The following is a 17,471-nucleotide window of genomic DNA, read 5'->3' as shown; positions in this document are numbered from 1 at the left end:
TCTGCAAGTTTGTTTTCTTACAGCTTTGTCAAATGGCCATCTTTATGTTTGTAGATGGAATGGTTCAATCGTTACAAAAAGTCCCTTGCTACCTACATGAGGTCGTTGGGAGGACATGAAGGTTTGGACATCACACAGGATATGAAACCTCCAAAAAACCTATACATAGAAGTAAGTATACCTTTTTAAAATGGATTTTTCTTTAATGCATAGACTGTGATGACTTTTGTTTAAGGGGTGATGTGGCACATATATATACAATGGAATATTACTCAGCCATAAAAAGAAATGAGATTGAGTTACTCGTAGAGAGGTAGATGGACCTAGAGTCTGTCATACAGAGTGAAGTAAGTCAGAAAGAGAAAATCAAATACCGTATGCTATCACATATATATGGAATCTAAAAAAAAGGTTCTGAAGAACTTAGGGGCAGGACAGGAATAAAGATGCAGACGTAGAGGATGGACTTGAGGACACAGGAGGGGGAAGGGTAAGCTGGGACGAAGTGAGAGAGTGGCATGGACATATATACACTACCAAATGTAAAATCGATAGCTAGTGGGAAGCAGCCACATAGCACAGGGAGATCAGCTCGGTTCTTTGTGACCACTTAGAGGGGTAGGATAGGGAGGGTGGGAGGGAGACGCAGGAGGGAGGAGATATGGGGATATATGTATATGTATAGCTGATTCACTTTGTTATAAAGCAGAAACAAACACACCATTGTAAAGCAATTATACTCCAATAAAGATGTAAAAAAAAAAAAAAAGAGGGCTTCCCTGGTGGCACAGTGGTTGAGAGTCCGCCTGCCGATGCAGGGAACGCGGGGTCGTGCCCCGGTCCGGGAAGATCCCACATGCCGCGGGGCGGCTAGGCCCGTGAGCCATGGCCACTGAGCCTGCACGTCCGGAGCCTGTGCCCCGCAACGGGAGAGGCCACAACAGTGAGAGGCCCGCGTACCGCAAAAAAAAGAAAAGAAAAGAAAAGAAAAGGGGTATATGAATATATATTAGTTTATACAGGCATACCTTGGAGATATCATGGGTTTGGTTTAAGACCCACAATAAAGTGCATATTCAATAAAATGAGTCATGAAATGTTTTGGTTTCCCAGTACATATAAAGGTTATGTTTGCACTATAGTGTAGTCTGTTGAATATGCATTAGCATTATAATGCTAACCATCATCTGACAATGCAGGGTTGCCACAAACCTTCAATTTGTAAAAAGGGCAATATCTGAGAAGCACAATAAAGCAAAGCACAAAAAAGAAAGGAAACAAACTCAAACCAAAAATTTTACCTGTAGGTGGTGGCAGGAATAGGATGGAACAGCTAAAATTTTCTGACTGTACCTGTTTTAAAATTTTAACTTTGGAACCATGTAAATATTTTACATATTGTTAAAACAAAATGAAATCAAAGTGGAAAACCAACTTATACATTTTGAAAACAAAATGAAACAAATGAACCTGTGTTTTCATGTTGGTAGATTAGTCAAACAGTGGTTATTTAAATTACTTTAAAACACATAGATTGATTGTATTTCCCTAGTAGGTACATACGAAGGATGAAAAGAATTACAAAGAAATCTTAACCTGTTTTTAGTAATCATATTATTCGTAATAATGTTATTAGTAATAATATTCCTAAGAATAATATAATATTCTTTAATAAACAGTTTATATATTGAAGAATAGAGCAAAAAAGTAATAGCATGGACTCATGTTGAATCATCTCTTCTAAAGAAGCATTTCTTAGCTCTGTCCACTGAAAAGGCCTAGAAACAAGGACCAACCCAGTAGCCATGAGCATCCACATTCTTGAGTCTACATGCCATTTCCTGTGAAAGGAAACCAGGACTCCTGGGGGGAAAATGGCCGATTCCAGGGCTCAAATAGATTAAAGATGTACAAGCGGAGCATGGAAAGAAAGAAAGTATCAAAGACTAGAAGGGGAGTGCTGAAAAGACTTGGGATCTGATTCGAAGGAGCTCCCATTAGCCAAAGAAAGGACAGTTTGAGCATCAAAATGATAAACTGCAGTGAATTGCATCACATCAATTGCGTTAGAAGCATGAAAATGACACCTAACAACAACAGTTTTAAAACTGAAACCTCTTTGGGTCTCCTTGGAGAATATGAAGGATGCAACTCATTTTGGAAAATGGTAAATGAAAGAATGGAGTCAAGCATCCATCTTCCGTTACTGCACAAATTCTATCTGAGGGTAGCCAAATTGTTTACGAGGGAAATCTCTTCTGTATAGAAGAATTCCAGCTAATAAATGCAGAAGGAATAAAAAAACTACATTAATGCCATTTTGTAGCCCTAATGCATGGAGGCAAGTAGCTGCTAAAGCATTAGGTGAAAAGCTTAAGAGAGACCTTAGTAGTGGATGGGTATGGATAGCACCTAGGCCCATTGATCAATCTTAACATCCAAAAAGGGACACCAGGATTTCCCTGGTGGCGCAATGGTTAAGAATCCGCCTGCCAGTGCAGGTGACACAGGTTTGATCCCTGATGCAGGAAGATCCCACATGCTGTAGAGCAACTAAGTCTGTGCAGCTAAGCCTGTGCACCACAGCTACTGAGCCTGCACTCTAGAGCCCACACGCCACAACTACTGAGACCACATGCTGCAACTACTGAAGCCTGTGTGCTCTAGGGCCTGTGTGCCACAACTACTGAGCCCATGTGCTTCAACTACTGAAGCCCACACTCCTAGAGCCTGTGCTCTGCAACAGGAGAAGCCAACCGCAATGAGAAGCCCATGCACTGCAACTAAGAGTAGCCCCCGCTCGCTGCAACTAGAGAAAGCCCGTGCACAGCAATGAAGACCCAACACAGCCAAAAAAAAAAACACAAAAAACCCAAAAAACAAAAAGGGACACCAGACATTTTGTGCTTCACAACATCATAACACCATTTGCCAGAAAACTAAACCTGATCTGATCCAGCCCCTACACCTAACTTCCAGTTTATAGGAAATTCAGGGATGGGGGAACATGTTAAATGACCCCACAGGCGTCCACAACAGAATCTATTTTTGGGAAACTACCAAACTGCCCAGTTTCTTTAACAAGTAAGTTGCCAAGGGAAAGGGGAAGGGGGAGAACCCTGTAGATTAAAGGAGCCTTGGAGACATATCAGAAATGTATAATGTGTAGCTCTCGTTTGACTCTCATTTGAGCATGGCAACTTAAAAAAAATTAATGCGACAAAATGGGGAAATTTGGATTCTAACTGGGTATTTCATAATATTAAAAATTTATTAATAAGGTGTGATAATGGTATTGGGATTTTTTTTAAACAATCTTATTTTATAGAAATAAGCACTAAAATAATTATAGATTAAATGAAATGATGTCTAGGATTTGCTTCAAAATAACCCAGAAGTGGGCGAGGGAACAAGATTGGCCACATGTTGATAGTAGTTGAAGCCAGTTGGTGGGACATTGAGTTTATTAGCCTTTTTACTTTTCAATGTGTTTGAGATTTTCCACAATAAAAGTCTATTTAAAGAAGCAAAATGCTGGTGGTGGGGGGGATTTTTCTTGTATTTCTCAAACCAACTTAAAATACTTTTGGGAGTCATGGTAGGATTGCAGAGGAATCACAGGACATGAAATTATCCAGGAAAAGTAGGAATCAGAGACTTGCCATTGGAGTTGGCTTTGCTAACACCAGTGCTAGTACTCTGGAGAATAAACTGAGGTCTGAACTCTCATAGGAGATGAAAATGCCCTCCCGCCTTTCCTGTGGCAGCACTTGAAGCTGAGCCAGGTCTGAGATTTCTGGGGCTACCTTTGAATGTTCCTTCTTTGCAATTGCAGAAGTGGTTATCAGGCTCCTTACCCCTCCCACCTTCCAACTAAGAGCCTCTCCTGATTCATGTAGCATGAGTCTGTATCTTTTCTTTCCTAGTGTGCCTCTAAGTAATACTGGGAAAGAGTCTGAATCAATCAGTCAAAGGAGATTGGCAGAATCTGTAAAACAAATCTTATAGACTTATGTCCTGTTCTCAGATATTGATACTTTATGGGAGGAATCTGTAAGAGGCAGGTTGGGGTAGATCTAAAATGTTCTCTTTTCTTTGTAGATATGGGGTTTTTTTTTTGTTTTCTTTTTAATTTTATTTTTGTCTGTGTCAGGTCTTAGTTGTGGCACGTGGGATCTTCGTTGAGGCATGAGGGATCTTTCGTTGTGGTGTGCGGGCTTCTCTGTAGTTGTGGCGTGCGGGTTTTCTCTTCTCTGGTTGTGGTGCATGGGCTCTAGTGTATGTGGGCTCTGTAGTTGTGGTGCAGGGATCCAGGGCCTGTGGGCTCTGTAGTTTGCGGCTCGCGGGCTCTAGTTGAGGTGCGCAAGCTCAGTAGTTGTGGTGCGTGGGCTTAGTTACATGGGCTTAGTTGCTCTGTGGCATGTGGGATCTTAGTTCCCTGACCAGGGATTGAACCTGTGTCCCATGCATTGTAAGGCGGATTCTTTATCACTGGACCACCAGGGAAGTCCCTGTAGATGTGTTTTCAACTGCTTGATTTTTCATAATTTGCAGAGGGAAAACAATCCAGTGACATTGTCTCTTTTTGGCAGCTCCTTAGGTTTCCTTGCTGTCAGTGCTGACATACACATATTTTCGGAGATTTGCCATTTTTCTTCCTCCCCGTCAAAACAGGACCATTGGAACCACTAGAATACCACAGGAAGGAGTACTAGGCCTAAGTACACAGAGAAGAAATAAAGAGAAAGCCTAATACTTTTAATATGGGTATATATAAATCCCCATCTGCTTTATGGTTTCTACATATTAAAAAGTAATTTGGATAAAACATCAGTTTTTCTTTTCAGGTGCGGTGTCTAAAAGACTATGGAGAATTTGAAGTTGATGATGGTACTTCAGTCCTATTAAAAAAAAATAGCCAGGTATTTATTGTCTTAAGATACTTTAAATTTTGTAAGAGTGTTGAATGATGAAAATGTTGGAATCAGTAGCAAGGTAAGTATCACCTTGTGATGATCATTTGTATCGTAGGAATAATGTTTATTATAAAATACTCTTTTGTCCTTTTTCTAAATGTAAAGGCGGGAAGCAAACGTTGCATATAGTAAGAAAGGGTTAATTACAGTTGACCCTTGAACAATGCACAGGGATTAGGGGTGCCTACAGACTCCCCTCTCCCCACACAGTTGGAAATCTGAGTACTTCTCTCTGCCTCAAAAACAAAGGGTTTGATAAATGACTCACCCAAAGGCTGGAAGCTAAAACAGTTTGAATAGAATTAGGACCCAAGCCCTAGTTCTTTTGATCCCACCTGTTGTGATCTCTAATTGAACATGAGCTTTTCCCCATACTTAGTCAATTTAAAGATCTGTAAAATGAAAATACAGGTTTTATATATGTGTATGTGTGTGTGTGTGTGTGTGTGTGTGTGTATATATATATATATATATATATATGCATATTTGAGTGGAGTCATGCAGTTCAAACCCATGCTCAAGCATTAGCTATAATTTACTAGGGTATTACTTGAATTTAATACTAAGCATTTCCCTGGGAATTTGCCACAGTGGGTCTTACTCTAGTTAAGGGGCTACTATGTTGTTGCATTTAGCTCCTTTCTTCAAATTATTATTTATTAAAAAGGTGCTAAGCACTAGTTTTCAGCCTATACTTCTTCACATTGTAAATCTTAGTTCTTTAGCTAACAAATAGTGATATGTATCAAAAAATTTCTAAGTATTTAATATATAAACATAATAGAATTTAATAGGGAAAGACTGAAATTGTGAAATTGTAACTCACTAAATTTTTCCTTACGAAGAATCTCAATTTATTGTTTCCTTAGAAATCTTCAAGTTCACATTAGATGAATTCACAGTAGCTAAATTTATTTTATCCTATCTCTATTTTCTGTAGTCATATTAGCATAGGAGGAAAGGTGAACTAGTAAAAACCACTCTTTCCTTTGTTGCCTGCCATCTTGTTATGAGACGGTCGGTATTTAATGACCCTAGTCACTTTTGTTGACTTCTGTTTGTTCTGTTGAGCCAAAGAATCGTTCTGGTTATGTGGTTCTTAGCTCATTTCCCTAAGGGAGGGTGAGTTGGTCTCTTATTTTACTAGTACCCTTGGAGTTTTAAATAGTTTCCTGAAACAAAAGTTGAAATTATTAAAGACAGATTTTCAGGGTACCCTAAAATCTTTGGTTGTTAAGGCAAAAGTTTCCCTTCCAAGGATACTAATGAATAGAAAATAGATGGTGAAGCTCTGGGTTCACAAGAACAAAGCTAGCCTCATAAAGCAAGATGTGAGAAAATGCACTTCACCCCAAACAGTGTCCCATGGTTGAATTTCTTTCTCGAGCTTTGTGGCCAGTCTTCCCACCAGGTGTACTAAGACTCCTCAGCAGGGAGGGCCTGGGTGGGGCCAGGGCGGCCGAAACCCAGTCCCTCCTCCATCTGCTGCTGTTAGACGATTGCTGTTTACTGTGTGGCGCATTCAGAAGCCTTCCTCTTAATGAGACCTTGTCTCTCAGTATCACCCTATAAAAATGGGGAAACTTAAAAGCAAAATCTACTCTAACTGATATTAAGGGGCTTCTAAGATGTCTGAGCACATCTGAAACCAGTTTTCTATAAAATCTATAGTGTAGATCACCCACATAATATACAATATTAATAGGGAAACATTTTCCTACTGTACATTCCTTTATTATTGAGTCTATGGCAAGCATGCTGGTTGTCCAGAAATCAGAACTCCCTCTTTTTAGTAGATATTGGAATAATTGTTAAATGAGCAACTCTATAGTTTTTTCTCTCTCTCTTTATTTTTTTTTACATTTTATATTCTTAAGGCTTTTTAAAAATTCGGTTAAATTAGACAACAGTCCTTGGCCCATGGGTCTTCAGGACTGGTTTGGAGGAGTTTCTTTGGTCATGGGTCTCACCTGAGACCTTTCCGCTTCCTTGAATACTTTGCATACTCTCTCCTTCAGTTACTTTCTAGGGTTACCTACACTGCACTTTCTAATGTACTGTTTCTTGTTTTTACCCAAGTATCTCTGTCTCGTCTTTGAGATTTCTTTGGTCACTTGTGAGCTTGGAAAGTCTTCCTGCCTCACCTCCAGCACCTCCCCGCTCCAGAGTTTACTAAATGTTCACTTTTGTTTTAAGCCCTGGTGTTTTGAGAGGGAATCAGACAAGGAGACTCCTTTCCACCTCAGAACGAGAGCAGTGTCCTCTCAGGAGACGTTGAGGATGAGCCTTAGCCAGGCACTGGCATCCTCACACACAGCGTGTGACCAGCACCCATGTCATAGGTTACAATGACTTTTAATCCTTGGAAAATATGGGAGAAGAGTTGCAGTTAGTAGAAGAATGACTGTTCAGACTCAGATCCTAGAAAAGGTTTAATGGAGAAGACACTCCTTCCGTTTGCCTTCCTAATGAGCTGTTGCTGTACCACTGGTGATCCAGTGCCCCAAATCTCACCTACCTGGGTTTTCTGTGCATAAATTTTTTTTTTCGCGTTACACGGGCCTCTCATTGTTCTGGCCTCTCCCGTTGCGGAGCACAGGCTCCGGATGTGCAGGCTCAGCGGCCATGGCTCATGGGCCCAGCCGCTGCGCGGCACGTGGGATCCCCCCGACCAGGGCACGAATCCGCGCCCCCCGCATCGGCAGGCGGACTCCCAACCACTGCGCCACCAGGGAAGCCCCTGTGCATAAATTTTAAAATGCAAACATTAAGGAAAATACCTACTAGAATTCAAAACTCTTTAGTTAAATTTAACTTAAGCAAAACGTGAATTTGTTTATAAAATTCAGATTTCAGTACAGCTCTAGGTGACATCCATTTCAGTTGATTAAAATAGCAAAAATACTTAAGTTTAGCTTTTAACCACTTAGCTGGTGGAGTTTGAAATATATATATAATGCGTTGCTGCTTTTTAATGATGCATCGTGTAATTTAACATTCTTTTCATTCCTTTTTCTTCCTTCCCCTCTTCCCTCAGCACTTTCTACCTCGGTGGAAGTGTGAGCAGCTGATTAGACAGGGCATCCTGGAGCACGTGCTGTCGTGACCTCTCGCCAGATGGCTGCCAAGGCTTCCCCCGTTCGAGGCTGGACTCAACCAAGGACACTTCTCCATCTCCCTCTCCACCTCCCCCAGGCCCACCACTTTTTGGTTTTAAAATTTAGACTTACTTTAACCAGGAATGCTTGGCCAAGGAGTATGGTTTGTTTTTCTTTTTCTTTTCTTTCATTTGAACCTTAGTTTCTCTTTTATTTAATTTCCAAATATAATTCTATAACCTTTTATGGTAAACATATTTTTGAATCTATGTTGTATGCTTGCCTTTTGAAGCATCAGTTCTCAATAGAGAGTTTGAATTCTTGCCATACAGAGACTCCACATATCCAATCTGCTGTCCACAGGTCTAGAGGGAAGTCCAGGATCAAGACTCTAGCAGATTCTGTGCCTAAAGAGAGTGCTTCCTAGTTCATACACCGCCATCTTCTCATTCTGTGCTCACAAGGTGGAAGTGGTTTATTTTTCTATTGTACAGGATTCTCCCCTTTGTGTGGTACGTTGTATCTGTAATCACAACATTCCTACAATTCCCAAAATACTATATACAGTTCCCAAAATACTATAGTGTGTTTTTGTTTAATGAAAGTAAATTATCAATATTACATTTTAATCTCTTTTAAACAATGAGGAAGTTCCACCTGGCTGTATAGGGAGATAGGAGGTCCTTGTGCATCTTGTGTTGCTGGAAGTGTGCATTGTGCAAGCCAGGGAGCTGAATTTCTGCAATTCCTGTTTCTAAATCACATGGGCAGGTGGAGCTGATGGCCTATAAAATTTTCAGCATATTTAATGTTCAATAACATGTTAACTTATCACCTGGCTGTTAAGGAAGAAAGGAAGGACACAATGGATTTTGCCCATTTCCAGCAGTGGTGGCTGATCTAGGTCATGCGTGTCTGCGAGCTTGTGGGGTGAGCACCAGGATCTCCCCTTTGGAAAGGGAAATTGAAATTGGGGCTAGGAAAGGAACTTTGTGCAGTTTCCCCCCAACAGTCACAGTGACCAGAAAGTCACATGAAGAGCTGGTCAGCTAAGTGGAGCGCAGTTTCTGTTGCCTGATAAACTGAAAATGGTAGATCGGAGAGGCACAGAGTGGTCTTGCCTGGTGGTCAGTGGCCTTTCCGCACCAGCCCCTCCATGACCAGTGACTAGAGCCAGTCAACATAAATCAATAAAACCTACAAAATTTTAACTTTTCAACTAGTATACATTCACTTCAAATAAGGAATATACTTATTATTTTATTCTGGGAATTAAACAGAAAAGTACAACATATATCAATAATTTACGTATAGGAATGATGCTGGGCTGTAATCTCAGGCATTCAAATTTAAAATCCAGATAAACACAGTACCTGACACTCTCTGTGCAGTTTATTTCTTAAACAGGCGAATGTTTCTGGCCAAAGTTATACTCAAGAAATCAAGCTATAGAGAGGCTCTACCTAGGATGTGGATCTGCATATTTTCACAACACACGTACTTAGGTCAGTAGGCAGCCCTTGACAGACTGTTTGTTTTTGTTTATGTATTTTTATGGCCGCGCCACTCGGCTTGCAGGATCTTACTTTCCCGACCAGGGACTGAACCCATGCCCTCAGCAGTGAAAGCACAGAGTCCAAACCACTGTACTGCCAGGGAATTCCCTCATTTTTAGAAATAAGTCCTCCCATCGGTTCGTAGCCACATCAGATTTTCATCTGAATCTCTGGCAATAAACAATATGGAATATTTCCCTAGTGAATGGGATGGATGACAGTTTTAACTGTCCATCAGTGGTCACTTCCTTCCCTTGCATTTTGCTCTTCCAAGCGTGTGGAACCATGTTCAGGTGATCCCAGAGTCCGTGTGAATCAGCCGTGAGGACAGACAGCAATGAAGGCCATTGCCCTGTTGCCAACCCAGCATCATTCCTGTATGTAAATTATTGATATATGTTGTACTTTTCTGTTTAATTCCCAGAATAAAATAATAAGTATATTCCTTATTTGAAGTGAATGTATGCTTGTTGAAAAGTTAAAATTTTGTAGGTTTTATTGATTTATGTTGACTGGCTCTAGAATTGTGGCTAGAATTTTTAAATATATGGTTTTTTTCTTATTATAGCGGTAATATATGCACAGTTAAAAAGGTAAAAAAAAAATACAGTGTAAAAAATGAATACCACCATCCAGCGTGTCCACCGTTAACTGGTTACGGATATAAGTGCAATCCCATTTCTTTTTAGTGCTTGCCCAATTACTTTCTAGTTTTTGTTTCTAATATGAATGGAATCTTCTTTTCTATTATATTTTCTAATTGGTTTTGGCTGATACATATAAAAAAGCTGTAAATGGGCTTCCCTGGTGGCGCAGTGGTTGAGAGTCCGCCTGCTGATGCAGGGGACACGGGTTCGAGCCCTGGTCTGGGAGGATCCCACATGCCACGGAGCGACTGGGCCCGTGAGCCACAGCTGCTGAGCCTGCGCGTCTGGAGCCTGTGCTCCACAACAAGAGAGGCCACGATAGTGAGAGGCCCGTGCACCGCGATGAAGAGTGGCCTCCGCTTGCCGCAACTAGAGAAAGCCCTCGCACATAAACGAAGACCCAACACAGCCAAAAATAAATAAATAAATTTAAAAAAAAATTCAAAAAAAAAAAAGCTGTAAATTATGATGATTTGGCCACATTCCTATATAAACTCATTTCTTTTTCACATTGATATTGTTGTCTAGAACTGTCAGGAAAATGTTGACTACTGCTGGTAATAGCTAACAACTTATCTTTTTCCTGACTTGACTGGAATGCCACAGTCTTCTTAATCTATCCCATACTTCTCCAGGAAAACTACCAAAACTTGTGGCCAGTGCAACTTGAAACCTCAAAATAAATTTAATACCATAATAAAACAAAACAGTGGTAGTTAACAAACATGATTTTTCCAAGTACACTTGGGGAACTTAAGTGATGATCATATATGATTTCTCACTTAACTCCTTAAAGTTTATGAATTATATATATAGAATTTTATTGTTGAACTATCTTGCATTCCATTTTTAACATTCTTCTTGGCTGTGATGTGTTAACCAGTGAACTGCAGGATTTGATTTGGTGTTATTTTATTGTGGAATTTTGCAACTGTGAGTGATGCTGGTTTATAGTGTTTGGGAAGAGGGAAACGTGTGTGTCTTCACATATGTGTCTATACTTCGTCAGTGTTTTCAATAATCTGTTCCTATGAAACAGCCATCTGAACACAGTGGCTTTAAATGACACCATTTTATTAGTTCTCCCAGTTCTGTGGGTTGAGTGGGCTCAGCTGGGAGGTTCTGGAGATCTTGCTTTGTGTCCCTGATACAGTTGCATTCAGGTGGTGGCTTGGCCAGGATGGCTTGGCCTCTGGTCTCCATGTGGGCCTCTCCCGTGGTTCTCTCCAGCAAGCTGGCTGGGCTTCTCACCTGGCAGCTTAGGACACCTGCAGTGTTAAGAGGGTGGATGTGGGTGCTGCTAGTTTTCTTTCTTTCTTTTTTTTTTTTAAATTTTTTACATTGTTTTTAAAAAAAATTTTTTTTTTGGCTGTGTTGGATCTTTGTTGCTGCGTGCGGGCTTTCTCTAGTTGCGGCGAGCAGAGGCTACCCTTTGTTGCGGTGTGCTGGCTTCTCATTGCGGTGGCTTCTCTTGTTGTGGAGCACGGGCTCTAGGCATGCGGGCTTCAGTAGTTGTGGCACGTGGGCTCAGTAGTTGTGGCTTGCGGGCTCTAGAGCGCAGGCTCAGTAGTTGTGGCACACAGGCTTATTTGCTCCAAGGCATGTGGGATCTTCCCGGACCAGGGCTCAAACCTGTGTCCTCTGCTTTGGCAGGCAGATTCTTAACCACTGTGCCACGAGGGAAGTCCCGCTGCTAGTTTTCTGAAGGGCTAGTCCTAGTACTGAACTAGTACCATTTCTGCCAAATCCAGTCAATTAATACAGTCATAGGCACCCAGATTCAGTGAAGAGGCCACGTGAACCACATGAAGGCAGAATGAGAGGCCCACAGTCAGATGGGGTGTCAGTGTTCTGGTGTCTCTTTTTAGTGGTGCTTATTACTTTATCTATTTCTAATAGAAATGTACCTTTTAAAATAGCATTAATACCTATAGAACCATCTCAGTATGAGTCTTCTTTGGAGAGAGATGTTGATCTTTGATGAATTTTTTATTTTCTTTAGTTTATGGTCAAGTTTTCTACTTTTTCTTAAGTAAATTTCAGTTAATCATGTTTTTCTAAATATTTTATTCTATATTTCGAAATGTTTTAAGGAATTGTTTTCTTTTCTCTACATATGGTCATTCCTAATATGTATCTGTCTTCCCTTTTTTGTTTTATGTAACTAAAAGAAGTATCTGTGATGATAATGCATTAATCTTTTAGGATTTAGAGGAGGAAGATGTAGGTTTCAGATGATTTCAGATGATCTTTTGCTTTTCACAATTGATAGTAGTTTTGGATGAGTTGAATTTATTCTATTTTGTAACTTTAGAAAAAACAATATTTTCATATAGTACAACATGTAATAGCAAAGAAAGCAGCCATCTGCAAGTCAAGGACAGAGGCCTCAGGAAAAACAAACTTGCTAATAACCTTGGATTTCCTCCAGAACTGTAAGAAAATAAATTTCTTTTTTTTAAGACACCCAGTCTGTAATATTTTGTTTTGGCAACCCCTGCAAACTAATAGAGGTTGTTAAATACCTTTGAGAAAAAAATCTATTGCTCTATTGATGGACACTTGAACAGTTTCCATCCTTTTGCTATTATAGACAAACCTATGTGAGTAACCTTGTACATATATCATTCTATACATATACAGCTTTGTCTGTAGGACAGTTATAATTTTGATGGCTTTTGCCACAATATGTAGGAATTAAAGTTTGTCCTACCACCAGAAATAATGAGAGTCACTCCCCCCTACCCTCTTTGCTAATAGTGTGTTATTCCCAGTTTGGGGCTGTTACAAAAAAGGTGCCAGGAACATTTGCGTACAAGTCTTTTATGGACAAGTATTTCCTTTCCTCTGAGGGAAATAACTAGGAGTAAAATGGCTGGGTCATACTGTAGGTATGATTTTAACTTTTTAAGAAACTTCCAAACTCCTCCAGGGTTGTTGTGCATTTTGCATTCACACCAGCAGTGTATGAATTCCAGTTCTTCTGCATCCTCTCCAACACTTGCTACGATTAGCCTTTTAAATTTTACCCATTCTAACAGGCGTGTAGTACTATCTTGTTAAGATTTTAATTTGCATTTCCCTAATGACTAATGATGTTGAGTATCTTTACATGTGATTATTTGGAATGTGTATATCTTTCGTTGGTGAGTTTGTCTAAATCTTTGTCCATTTGTTAAAAAACTAGGTTGTTTTCTTATTGAGTTTTGGGAGTTATTTATATATTCTGGATATAAGTCCTTTATGAGATATATGCTTTGCAAAGATTTTTCTCCCAGTTTGTGGCTTGTCTGTCTATTCTTTTTTTTTTTGCGGTACGTGGGCCTCTCACTGTTGTGGCCTCTCCCGCTGCAGAGCACAGGCTCCGGGCGCGCAAGCTCAGCAGCCATGGCTCACAGGCCCAGCCACTCCGCAGCATGTGGGATCCTCCCAGACCGGGGCACGAACCTGTGTCCCCTGCATCGGCAGGTGGACTCTCAACCACTGCGCCACCCGGGAAGCCCCGCCTTTTTTTTTTCTTTTTAAATTATTTATTTATTTAGTTTGGCTGCGCCAGGTCTTAATTGAAGCATGCTGGATCTTTGGTTGCAGCATGCGGACTTTTTCGTTGCGGCATGCATGCGGGATCTAACTCCCTGACCAGGGATCAAACCCAGGCCCCCTGCATTGGGAGCACAGAGTCTTACCCACTGGACCACCAGGGAAGTCCCTTAACAGAATCTTTTGAAAAGTAGACATTTTTGGTTTTGATAAAATCAAATTTATTCGTGTTTTTTTATGCTTTTGGAGTCATATCTAAGAAATTTTTTTCCAGCCCAAGGTTACAAAAATTTTTTTCCTTCATCTAGAAGGAAACTTTTAGGTTTTACACTTAACTTTATGATCCATTTTGAGTTAATTTTTGTATATGGTGTAAGGTGTGGATTCCAAGGTCACGGCAGGGGTGTGGGGATGGTATATGGATATTCAACTGCTGTAGTACCTTTGTCCTCACAGTACACAAGTGAATGGTTTGCTGTGCCAAGCAGTCTATTCACAAAGCAGGCCTTGGGGCTGGGCTTCACCCACAGCATGGAGTTTGCCCACCCCTGTTCTATTCCTTGACCTCTGTAGTGATCTTCATGATTTCCTTCTGTCTGTTTACTTTGGGGTTAATTTCTTCTTTTTCTAGTTATTTAGGGTGGAAGCTGAGGTCGGTGATTAGAATAGTTCTAGAAATAGATAGTATCTAGTTTGCTCCAAATTTCTACTTTTTCTTATTTGTCTTGGCTGTGCTAAGTCCTTTGCTTTTCATATGAAATTTAGGGTCAGCTTGTCAGTTTCTGCCAAAAACAGACCTGGTAGCATTTTGTTTGGAACTGCATTGAATCTGTGTATCAATTTGGGAAGAACTGACATCTTAACAATATTGAACCTTTCAGCCCATAAACAGCCCAGCTATTTTTGTCTTCTTCCTTTTCTCTCAGCAATATTTTGTAGTTTTCAGTATACAGGTCTATCATATCTCTTGCCAGCATTTCATAGTTTTGATGCTGTTGTAAATGGTATTGTTGAATTTCAAATTCTAATTGTTTATAAATAGAAATACAATTGATATTGAACTTGTGCCCTGCATCCTTGCTAAACTCACTTTTTAATTCTAATAGCTTTTTTGTAAATTATATCAAGTCTTCTACGCCATGGTCATGTTTTCTGTGAATCAAAAGTTTTATTCCTTCCTTTCTAATCTAGATGCCTTTTATTTCTTTTTCTTGCCTAACTGGACTAGTTAGAACCTTTAGGAGAGTACCGGATAAAAGTGGTTTGAACAGAAGTCCCTATCTTGTTCCTGATCTTAGGTGGAAAGCACTCAGTCTTTTACCATTAAGTATAACATAACTCTGAGTTTTTTGTAGATGCCCATTATCTGGTTAAGGAAGTTCCCTTCTATTCCTGGTTCACTGAGAGTTTTTATCAGGAATGGATGTTGGATTTTGTCATATCCTTTTCTGCATCTGTTGAGATGATCATAGAGTTTTTGTCTTTTAGTTTATTAGGGTCATCAAACTTTATTTTAGACTGCAGTCCACATAGTCTCTGTTACAGCTGCTCAGTGCTCAGTTGTAGCACAAAAGCAGGCCATGGAGCTAGCTTTCACATACAGCATGAAGTTTGCCAACCTCTGTTCTTCTATTCCTTATTCCTAGTGATGTTTATTATTTCCTTCCTTCTGCTTACTTTGGGTTTAATTGTCTCTTTTTCTAAGGTGGTAGCTGAGGTCACTGATTTCAGACCTTTTTTTTATGATGCAGTTACTTAGTGCTATGAATATTCCCCTAAGTACCACTTTTACTCCACCCCCACAAATTTTAATGTTTTCATTTTCAGTTAATTCAAAATATGTTCTAATTTCTTCATTGCTTTGTGGGTAATTTCAGTTTCCAAATATTTGGGATATTCCAGATGTCATTCTGGTCTTAAATTCTAATTTAGAAGAACCTACATTTTTTTTTTTTAATTTAGTGGAGTAGAGTTGATTTACAATGTTGTGTTAGTTTTAGGTGTACAGCAAAGTGATTCATTTATACATATACATATATTCATTCTTTTTCAGATTCTTTACCCATATAGGTTATTACAGAATATTGAATAGAGTTCCCTGTGCTATACAGTAGGTCCTTGTTCGTTATCTATTTTATGTATAGTAGTGTGTGTATGTTAATCCCAAGCTCCTAATTTATCTCTCCACCCCCCCCCCCCACATTTCCCCTTTGGTAACCATATGTTTGTTTTCAAAATCTGAGTCTGTTTCTGTTTTGTAAACAGAATTTGTATCATTTTTAAAATTAGATTCCACATATGAATGATATCATAATGTTTGTGTTTCTCTGATTTACTTCACTTTGTATGATAATCTCTAGGTCCATCCTTGTTGCTGCAAACGGCATTATTTGTTCTTCCTTATGGCTGAGTAATATACCGTTGTATATATGTACCACGTCTTCTTTATCCATTCCTCTGTTCATGGACATTTAGGTTGCTTCCATGTCCTGGCTATTGTAAATAGTGCTGCGTTGGGGTGCGTGTATCTTTTCAAATTATGGTTTTCTCCGGATATATGCCCAGGAGTGTGATTGCTAGATCATATGGTAGTTCTATTTTCAGTTTTTTAAGGAACCTCCGTACTATTCTCCATAGGCTTGTACCAATTTACAGTCCTACCAACAGTGTGGGAAGGTTCCTTTTTTTCCACACCTTCACCAGCATTTATCATTTGTGGACTTTTTGATGATGGCCATTCTGACTGGTGTGAGGTGATAACTCACTGTAGTTTTGATTTGCATTTCTCTGATAATTAGTGATGTGAAACATCTTTTCATTTGCTTTTTGGCCATCTGTATATCTTCTTTGGAAAAATGTCTATTTAGATCTTTTGCCCATTTCTTGATTGGGTTGTGTTTTTTTTGACGTAGAGCTGCATGAGCTGTTTGTGTATTTTGGAGATTATCCCTTGTTGGTCACTTTGTTTGCAAATATTTTCTCCCTTTCTGTGGGTTGTCTTTTTGTTTTAAAGTTTCTTTTGCTGTGCAAAAGGTTTTTAAGTTTCATTAGGTCCCATTTGTTTATTTTTGTTTTTATTTTCATTACTCTAGGAGGTGGATCAAAAAAGATATTGCTGCGATTTATGTCAAAGAGCGTTGTTTTGTTTTGCTTTTTTAATTTATTTTTTGGCTGTGCTGTGCTGCTTGTGGGATCTTAGTTCCCCGACCAGGGATCGAGCCCAGGGCCCATGGCAGTGAAAGAGCTAAGTCTTAACCACTGGACCACCAGGGAATTCCCTAAGAGTGTTCTGCCTATGTTTTCCTCTTAAGAGTTTTTTCTCTCTGGCCTTACATTTAGGTCTTTGATCCGTTTTGAGTTTATTTTTGTGTATGGTGTTAGAGAGTGTTCTAATTTCATTCTCTTACATGTAGCTGTCCAGTTTTCTCAGCACCACTTTTCCCCATTGTGTATCCTTGCCTCCTTTGTCATAGATTAATTGACCACAGGTGCGTGGATACAAGAACCCACTTTATAGTGTTGAGTCCTCCTATCCAGGATCTGATCTTTCCATCTATTCCAGTGGTTTAGGGTTTTTCGCATTCAAGCATGTACAATGACTGTACAGACAGATAGTGGGGAGGTGCAGCAGCTTCAGGACAGCAGTTGCCTCCA

At 39.8% G+C, this 17,471-nt stretch overlaps 1 protein-coding gene across 3 annotated transcripts in view; it reads left to right on the top strand.

Annotated features, from left to right (window-relative positions):
- Positions 1-17,115, top strand: part of GINS1 (GINS complex subunit 1) — a gene marked incomplete at its 5' end in the record, with an annotated part of 28,692 nt that extends 11,577 nt beyond the window's left edge. For all 3 annotated transcript variants that reach the window (XM_079946241.1, XM_079946240.1, XM_079946239.1), the window contains 3 exons: positions 55-171; positions 4,848-4,922; positions 8,014-17,115. In XM_079946241.1, coding sequence (XP_079802367.1) covers positions 55-171; positions 4,848-4,922; positions 8,014-8,082 — 261 coding nt within the window. In that variant the 3' untranslated portion in view covers positions 8,083-17,115. The remainder of the gene's footprint in view (positions 1-54; positions 172-4,847; positions 4,923-8,013) is intronic.
- Positions 17,116-17,471: the final 356 nt, after the last annotated feature.

This window comes from Stenella coeruleoalba (assembly GCF_951394435.1).
Source record: "Stenella coeruleoalba genome assembly, chromosome: 15".
NCBI classification, from domain to species: domain Eukaryota; kingdom Metazoa; phylum Chordata; class Mammalia; order Artiodactyla; family Delphinidae; genus Stenella; species Stenella coeruleoalba.
This window is presented reverse-complemented; position numbering and strand designations above follow the sequence as displayed.